The sequence below is a fragment of the Euwallacea fornicatus genome, chromosome 9 (genome assembly GCF_040115645.1).
Source record: "Euwallacea fornicatus isolate EFF26 chromosome 9, ASM4011564v1, whole genome shotgun sequence".
Lineage (NCBI taxonomy): Eukaryota > Metazoa > Arthropoda > Insecta > Coleoptera > Curculionidae > Euwallacea > Euwallacea fornicatus.
Genome location: NC_089549.1, coordinates 5,203,563 through 5,211,778, shown reverse-complemented (window position 1 = coordinate 5,211,778; position 8,216 = coordinate 5,203,563). Strand labels below are relative to the sequence as shown.

Genomic DNA, 8,216 nt, shown 5'->3' with positions numbered 1-8,216 from the left:
TAGGTCCGCTACTGGAAACTTCCAATTTTGACGCCCTGTATATCGAAGGAAGGGCTTTATTGTTTAAGGGATCTAAGGACAAAATAACGTCCCTATTTTTGTAGCGCCCTACATATTTCCTATGAAATAACCTAGAAATTTAATTTTCAAAAATTGCAAGAAAACTTCTCAGATTTAATAATTCATTCTAACCCTCTATTCTTCGTTAGACGAGGTAATTTCCTTTCATATTTAGTGAAAAAATGACAATATGAACCGCACGTTTAAACTTTAATAAAAGAATATTTTTTTTATTTACTACGCCAACTGCTTTTGCTCGATTTTAATCGATTTTTGTCTGTTCCTTAGCAGCAACCAGGAGTATGTTTTAATGTAATTAATTTAAAAATAATTATTCCAATAGCTCCTCAGAGGTTTCTCTGGCACTGATTAATATTTATCATAATAAAAAGATAATAAAATAAAGATATTTATCATAAAACGTCAATATCACCTCCTAAAATTAAAATCATCGCTAAACCCTGTATGCGAACCTATGAAGAACGTATTGCAACTTTCTCTTTTTCTGAGACACTGGAAAGCGTTACACGCGAAAATCTCCATAAAATGCTGAAATCACACGTAAGGGGTAGTATTTAAAAATAATTCTCCTCTTTCAAGAAAGCAATCAGCGTGGCAGGCAAACACAACTCTTCAATATCATTAACGTTAATATGTTGCCTAATAACGAATCTAGAGAGATTTTGCAAAGATCTAACTTCGTCATATCGAGATATTGGTTTCAGCAATCTAACTGGATAATTAGGTTCTAGGCCTAAGCTCCTGGTATAGCAGAATATCGACTCCTTTGCAGAGATCTTGATAGCTTCATCTATTAAATCTTTAACAGTTTCAAAACCTTTGTGGTCAAATACCTTGTACCCACTCTCTGTGGATTCTATTCGCGTGTGGAGTGTTTTTCCAACACTTCTAAAGCTAATGCTGAATATGTGTCTGAAACAGAATGAATGAAATTGTACTTCTAAGCACAACATACAATCAAATATGGTTTATGCTATCTTTACTAGAGATTGTCAACATTTGGAATAAACGTCTCTACCTGTCAGAAGCGGAATCTCTAACTAAAAATGATCCGTCCGGGGCTCCTTCAAGTTTAGCTTCTACCAGCTGTTTTGAAACTGGGCCCCAATACCATACTTGATGTGCAAGGCTGGATATCTCGTTTTTTGGGGCATTTTCTGATAAATGAGAATTAGTTGGTGAAATATGCTGGTCATCAGGATCTACAGCTAATCTTGAGGAACTTGGAGTGAGGGATATGTTGACAGTATCCATACAGTTATGTTGCTCTGAGGTTGGCACCTGAAATGAGAATATGATATGTATGCACAGAGGTCAAATTCTTTATTGATCTGTATTGTCTTCCATTAATTCGGTTTCTTGTGTCCTAAATACACACCCACAAGCCCCAAATTTTAAGAGTGTTACTGTTACTCACCATCTGTGTACTGATGGTTTGTCCTAATTCTGAATTAATATTTGTAGTGCCTTTAGGTCCCAAACAATGTTTCCTCTTTGAAAAACAATTTTTCATCCGCTTGTGCCACTTCCTAATGCTCCTTCTGATAGTTGTCTCACTTTTCAAATCTGATATTTCACTAGTTAAATTTGGAGACATACTATGATGAAACTCGATATGTTCACAATGATGTCCATAATCTATAATGTTGGTATTTTGGACAATGGGGGACTGCTTAGCAAAATTACTATTGGTGCTCTTGAACACTTTTAGATATCTGATGCGATGGAACCAACACTTTGTTCTATCAGAATGGGAATTCATATCACAAAACTTTGGATTTACCAGTTTCAACTAGGCAAACTGTCCAGTGTCTAGTCTGATAATGACCATTGCAATGTTGCACAGGAAAATTGTTTATTGCATTTTGGGTACTGTGTTTTTGAAAATGAGTAATCTGCTAATCTACCGCAACACTCAGTTAATTAATTGCTAATTAGTCATATACTCTGACACTGTCCAACACTAATTCACTACGCAACAATCTATAACACAATTATTTTTTTGTTGTCTTAACATTAAAATACAAATTAAATTTTTAAAAATAAATAATAAACAGCTGATAAAATTATCAAAATTGTCACTTGGACTGTGACAGAACCTGTTTATACAAGTTACGAGTCAAATATATATGGCAATAGCGTACTGATCTATAAGATCGATGTATATAAATCCTCTACTTCCACTGAAAATGGATAATTTTAAAAATTATAGTTATTTTTTTAATGAATTTTTTAAGTAGTTAATTCTTAGAGTGTTTTGTTCGCGGGCATTGCAGAATTACTTAGATTGTATCTAAAGAATTTATTCATAGGCTATACCTGTTTGTGTTTTTTTTTTTCGCATGACATTTGTATGCACAGAGGTCTACCGTTTGGTATTCCGGATATTTAACGTATTCGACTACTCCATTTCCCTGAAATAATGCCTGGCGGCGATTGCGGGGGGAATCCAGGGTGAAGGAGGAAGGGTTTTAGTGGGTAGGCGTCCCACTCAGGGATGAATCCCACATAACCCGGTCGCTACATCAGACAGGGTACCTTTCGAAGGAAACCTTTCTCTATAAAAAAAAAAAGAAAGGTATACGTAGTGAACGGGAAGCTAATTGAATATATTTCCACAGTAGACTTATTCTCAATTTTTCTTTCAGTTAATGATGTAATGTGGCTTCTTAGTGCTCTCGACATTGCCACATTTCCAATTTGTTGTTAATCAAAAAATAATTAGAGAATTCAAACAACAGATGTCACCGTCATTTTGTCAAATCATGTTATGCTAAGAAAATATGAATTTGAATATTTTATTATAAAAAAAGGGATGAATTTGGGCAAAACTACGAAAGTAGCAATTGGTTGGTAAGTATGAATGAAGCACATGAATAATTCACCCACGTAATGTACCATAAAAGCTATGCCTCCCCCACCCACTGACTTCATAATGCACTCACATGGTTTTACCTAACCTCAATTCTTCTCATTTTAGGGTCCTCTGCACTGTTGGTGGAATCTACTCTTTCTATTTGGCAAAAAGAAGTATCGAACAGCAGCGCTATGAGAATATGAAAGCGAGGCAGCGTATGAAGGCATCTAACGTAGGCCAGTACGAACCAAGTTCACGGAAGTTCACATCTCAGTACGAGCCCTCACAATAGAATCTTGAACGTGTCTTAAAATCGCAAAGATGACTCAGAAAGAGCAACAAAACATGCAGTTAATCCAGGAATTAGAGATTGAAATGATGGCAGATATGTATAATCGAATGACTGCAGCATGTCATAAAAAGTGCATTCCACCAGTTTATCATGATTCTGAGATAGCAAAAGGCGAGGCAGTTTGTATCGACAGATGTGTTGCTAAGTTTTTGGATATTCATGAAAGAATCGGCAAAAAACTGGGACAGTTATCAATGCAAGATGAATCATTACTTAAAAAGTGATAGTTAATCAGGTTTCATATAGTGTATGGTAGTAAAAAGGTTAATTTAAGTAGGTGACCTGTTTGTGTTCCTTTTATGATAATGTTACAATATAAATTCAGAGACAGTAAGTATGAGGTTAATATCAAGATTAATTATGTAGAATTTGACCATCATTACAAATTTGGCTAATGTTGTTATAAAAGTCATTATAGCCATGCTGTTACTGAATTATGTTTGAAATTTTAAGGAGGCCTGAAACACAACCTCTTATAACCTGATGATAGCTTATTGAAACTATGAAAAGTAGTTTTTGGCATTATGAAATTATCTGGAGGATATGTTGACCATACTAGGCAAGCTACATATTGTTACAGTGTCACAAAGAAATTCAGTTTAACCAGCCATTTTTTGAAATTTACTGCGAGTATATGGTAGAATAATCAACAAAAAAATACGTATAATCAAGAATAATCTATATGTTCCTAACATTTTGGTGAATGAATTATTTATCCCTAGATTTTTATACTCTATCAGAAAACTAAATTTTCTAAAGACCCTCATGTTTGTTAACATGCTTCATCTTTAGAATGTAAATAATAGCCAGGGTGACAAGGAAACAAGAAGACCTGGGAATAAACAACAGCTGGACATTGTACTATTTCAGTGCTCTGATAAGAAGGTATCTTAATGAAACAATATTTTTTTCAACTAATATCCCTTAAATAGGGTATTTATATATTTTATCTTTTGCATTTGGTTAAAAGGTGACTAAGACTATAACAGACAGACTAGTTTAGATTATATTTCACAGCTCATTTAACTGTCTCACACATAAACCTATGTAACAATGTGTGTTACTGAGAATAATCAGGTCGGAAATAAATAAATTGAACAACACGAATAAATATAAACAGCGATTGCGGCTTTATGAAATTTTATTTAATATTATCAGCAGGGCAAAAACTGGGATATTGAGGGTAGTGCAAGAAGTATAAGCCGTAGATCGAATTTTATTATGTAACCACTGTACTTGCATATATATTCTTTTTTCTTGCTACCCTGTAGGCTGTTAAGATTCTGCTGGATTCTAGTATTCTTGCGAAAGTAGAGAAATTACTGTGTCAGAAGCTTCAGTGAGGCAAGGTCTACTCAATTCACTTAGTTTGTTACCTATTAAGATAAAACTTTTCGATCTAAAATATCGCAGATTTGCATAACACTAAGTAAGTAGGAATACTTACATAATTACAGTAGTTGCGTAATTCAACATAAACTTGCCAACATGACAAATACCACAGGAAAGCAGCTACATACACAAATCATTATATATGTATATATAAAGCTTGATAAATCCTAGAAGCAACTAATGCTATGTCACAATATAAATTTATAATATTGTAAAGCCGGACCACTCTTACTTATATACACTTAAAAGTTCAAACCATCTTGAACTTCACCCATCAGAGACGCCGATTTCAGCAACGCCTCATTCTCGTGTGGGCTTAAACTCTGCTTTACAATGTAAGATATTCCGTTTTCGCCCAGCACAGCAGGGACCGAAAGAAATACGTCTTGCTCCACACTATGGAGGCCCTGAAAGTAAAAAAAAAATGTACAGAAAAGTCGATTAATAAATGGGTAATTACCTACCATTTTTTTATATTCAATATGGACAAAATAAACGTTAATGTGTGTTACCAATATGAAGAGCCGTTGTATCAAAAGTATTAAAACTGCGCTTTCATTTTCTGATTCGATATACATATATTCAAAATGTCCTGTATTTTTATAGTTTTTGGGATTAGTATTCCAGTTGTTTAAAGCCAGATATTACTTCTTGCGATTTTCAACGTTCTAGTAGTAAAATTCGGGTTTGCGACAAACCCTGCAGAAAATATACACTTCATATTCCGCTTTGATATGGTAAAAATTTGGGAAATGTCGGAATAAATAAAATCTCATGGGCGTTTCGTTATTTAATAAGTAATATATTGAGTTTCAAAAACTTATCTAATCTCTATCTCTTTTTTAAATAAATATACTGACACAGATTTACATGAAAATAAATAAATGCATTTTAATTAAGATGTATGAGTAAGCAAATCTTAAATCCCTAGATTGGAGTTAAAAGTAGATATGTACTGATAAAGGCATAGAAAGTGGTAGCGAGGTAGAAAAGGAATTTTTTTTAAAACTTTAAGCTTTTTTGCACGTCCTCCATTAATTTAGCCGAGCCCTGAAGGTGCAAGCGTTCATCCTTGCTTAGATTTTGAGTTACTGCATGCGAAACTCCGTTTGCGCCTAATACTGCTGGCACTGAGAGAAATACTCCGTTATCGATGTCGTGGAGGCCCTAAAGACGAAAACTCCGGCTTTATTCAGGCGGGAAAATTTTCCTGATTCACACCTTTATTGTATAGTAAATTTCATACTTAACGAATTTCATTCCTGGCACTGTGTCAGCACTTTAACATGGTCGACAGAAATACCACCACTTTATTCTTTAGGACCGCGATATATAATCGTGTCGTAAACATCATGAATGTATCTACACAGTTCATTTATATTGGATTCATTCATCAATTTACACCGATCGTTCTACCATTTTTCGAGTGAAAGGTATGTAATTTAAGAACATAGCTTTAACTTTTTTCTGACAAAATGGCGAACTCCCACTTCTGTTTTCTGTCATTCTGCTTTGTTCCTCGTAGCTGATCGACGCAGGCAGGAAGAATTCACAGAGGTTACGCTTATAGTACATAAATATACATACACAAACCAAAACCCATTCGTATACCTAAACGCAAAGGCAATCTTAATACACAAGTGCAACGTAATAAATAACGTTAACGTTAGAATAATTATTTTTCCTCTTGGGCGGTATCAACAGAGAATTAACTCTTCGCTCGTTTTATGAAGCCAATAATTTATATCCCGGTAATGATTAACTCGATAGATAATTCAGATATGTTAAACAGTTACCCAGTCGTTGACCAGCAGGCACCACTCTATTTCCCTTCTTTCTTATAAATAGTTTTTAAAATGCACTTAATCGATGAGAATATTAATACCCAATAATGTATTGATTGTCACGCCGTGTGATATTAATTTTATCTGTAATATGAAGCTACGAATAGAACCCATGCGTTAAACGATCAAACAGCATAGCGAATAAACCCCAAAAAGGATTACGTTAAATATGTATGTAATACATATTATACGCTAACACTCTGTCAATATATACAGGGTGTTTGAAGTTAGAGACAAAACCCTCTTTTTTAAATGCCTCTGAATTTATGTAAAAACGTTCAAAATAATCATATTGTTGGATGTTAAGCGCAAACTTGAACGTTAAAATATTCTCAGACCGCTGTCTATATGTCACTAAGATAAAATAGGCCTTTTCTGCGAAAAGATATCGTTAATTCTTTTTTGCGGTGTCATATAGGCACAAGCAGCCAAATTGAGAATTGTGCGACAAAATGAAAACGTCTATATGTAGTTGTGAATAGTCTTTCGACTTGTCAGAATGATATGGGTCCTCTATTGATCGTGATGACCCCAACTGATATCTTGGAACCTTCGAAAAGAATTTTTGGAGTTCCTTCACATTTTACAACAGCACTTTCAAAATCGCAGAAATAGGTATTAACTTTACACCGAAACCAAAAGAGATATTACAACACTGCTTGTGTAGGATTAGAGTTATTTTTATTTTTTTATTAACTAATCTATTCCTCATCTGCAAGAAGATTATGAAAATTAGAAATGAATGTCGTTTTACTGAAATCAGGTATTTTGGCAAAGAACAAATGTTTTATAAGAATTAAAAAGATACATTCTTGACTGAAGGAGAACAAAATTTTCAACTTTTAGTAATAAAGGAGATGCCAAAGATATTGATGCTCCATAATCCTTATGGCCCATCCTACATTTTTAAATCGACATTAAAGAAATCCGCTTAATAAAAAAACAATATACAATGCGTTCATTTAGGAAACACGTAAATTTTGCATCATAATTTTCTTTTTTGAGAAAGAATTAGTGTTTTAACGCTACATGTAAATTGTACATCTAAAAATATAACAAATGATTATTTTATATTTTTTAAATGAAAATATAGAGGCTTTTACAAAAGATGGTGCTGCATCTACCTTGTAACACCACGTATTTGTTAGTTAGCAAAACAATACCCTGTCTTGAGATGGTAAAAATAGGCACTGAAAAAACTTTCATATAAGAGCTTTGTGGTTATAGACATGCTGATTCTTGCTGCTACTTTGAATTATACAGACTAACTTAAATTAAGGCAACCCAGTCCAAAATTTTTGAGATCATGCACATTATAATGCAAAGCAAGATATGGAATTGACTTAAAAAGTAAAAAATTAGTTCGTTTAAAGCCACAGAATTTTTATATTAAATTTTTTTCTCAGTGTCTGCTTACTCATGATCTGAAGGGCGGCTGGCGTTTCGCTAATTAACCGCGTATAAAAAGCAACCACACAGCAAAACCGAGTTATATTGTAATAGTGATCACAGTGCACAGGAATGGTATGTTTGAAATTAAATTCATGGCAATTGAAACAATAGAAACCCCAAGCAATGTGTTATAAGATGGAAACTTTTGTGATGGCTACAACTTGAACCGAACTAATATTGCGTTGATTGACTATTTAAACATGTTATACAGGGTGTTTCGCTAAAAACTATAAGTGGT

The 8,216-nt window shown here is 33.8% G+C and overlaps 4 protein-coding genes across 7 annotated transcripts in view; 2 read left to right on the top strand and 2 right to left on the bottom strand.

Annotated features, from left to right (window-relative positions):
• Positions 1 to 253: 253 nt before the first annotated feature.
• On the bottom strand, positions 254 to 2,135 carry Socs44A (Suppressor of Cytokine Signaling at 44A). Its single transcript, XM_066285601.1, has 3 exons — positions 1,499 to 2,135; positions 1,100 to 1,362; positions 254 to 993 (listed from the first exon to the last, which is right to left on the bottom strand). The coding sequence occupies exons 1-3, from the start codon at positions 1,841 to 1,843 to the stop codon at positions 636 to 638; spliced, it is 966 nt and encodes a 321-aa protein (XP_066141698.1). The 5' UTR covers positions 1,844 to 2,135; the 3' UTR covers positions 254 to 635.
• Positions 2,136 to 2,811: 676 nt separating this feature from the next.
• LOC136341229 (uncharacterized) lies at positions 2,812 to 3,230 on the top strand. The gene is made up of 2 exons (XM_066285973.1): positions 2,812 to 2,934; positions 3,062 to 3,230. The coding sequence occupies exons 1-2, from the start codon at positions 2,852 to 2,854 to the stop codon at positions 3,228 to 3,230; spliced, it is 252 nt and encodes an 83-aa protein (XP_066142070.1). The 5' UTR covers positions 2,812 to 2,851.
• Positions 3,231 to 3,259: 29 nt separating this feature from the next.
• On the top strand, positions 3,260 to 3,724 carry Tim10 (translocase of inner membrane 10). Its single transcript, XM_066285972.1, has one exon. It carries the CDS (start codon positions 3,260 to 3,262, stop codon positions 3,512 to 3,514), a length of 255 nt encoding a protein of 84 aa, XP_066142069.1. The 3' UTR covers positions 3,515 to 3,724.
• A 762-nt stretch (positions 3,725 to 4,486) lies between these two features.
• Positions 4,487 to 8,216, bottom strand: part of Ldh (Lactate dehydrogenase) — a 52,462-nt gene continuing 48,732 nt past the window's right edge. For 3 of the 4 annotated variants that reach the window (XM_066285970.1, XM_066285967.1, XM_066285969.1), the window contains exon 6: positions 5,464 to 5,849. In XM_066285970.1, coding sequence (XP_066142067.1) covers positions 5,685 to 5,849 — 165 coding nt within the window. In that variant the 3' untranslated portion in view covers positions 5,464 to 5,684. Of the gene's footprint in view, positions 5,090 to 5,463; positions 5,850 to 8,216 lie in introns of those variants that run through there. The other variant, XM_066285968.1, reaches the window with a different exon arrangement.

What these genes read in the sequence shown, in the direction of transcription:
- Socs44A (XM_066285601.1), bottom strand. Translation starts at nt 1,843, where the DNA reads ATGAATTCCCATTCTGATAGAACAAAGTGTTGGTTCCATCGCATCAGA. An exon ending in AAACCATCAGTACACAGATG is followed by an intron (nt 1,363 to 1,498) that starts GTGAGTAACAGT and finishes TTCTCATTTCAG; the next exon opens with GTGCCAACCTCAGAGCAACA. An exon ending in AGAGATTCCGCTTCTGACAG is followed by an intron (nt 994 to 1,099) that starts GTAGAGACGTTT and finishes ATTCTGTTTCAG; the next exon opens with ACACATATTCAGCATTAGCT.
- LOC136341229 (XM_066285973.1), top strand. Translation starts at nt 2,852, where the DNA reads ATGCTAAGAAAATATGAATTTGAATATTTTATTATAAAAAAAGGGATG. An exon ending in ACGAAAGTAGCAATTGGTTG is followed by an intron (nt 2,935 to 3,061) that starts GTAAGTATGAAT and finishes TTCTCATTTTAG; the next exon opens with GGTCCTCTGCACTGTTGGTG.
- Tim10 (XM_066285972.1), top strand. Translation starts at nt 3,260, where the DNA reads ATGACTCAGAAAGAGCAACAAAACATGCAGTTAATCCAGGAATTAGAG.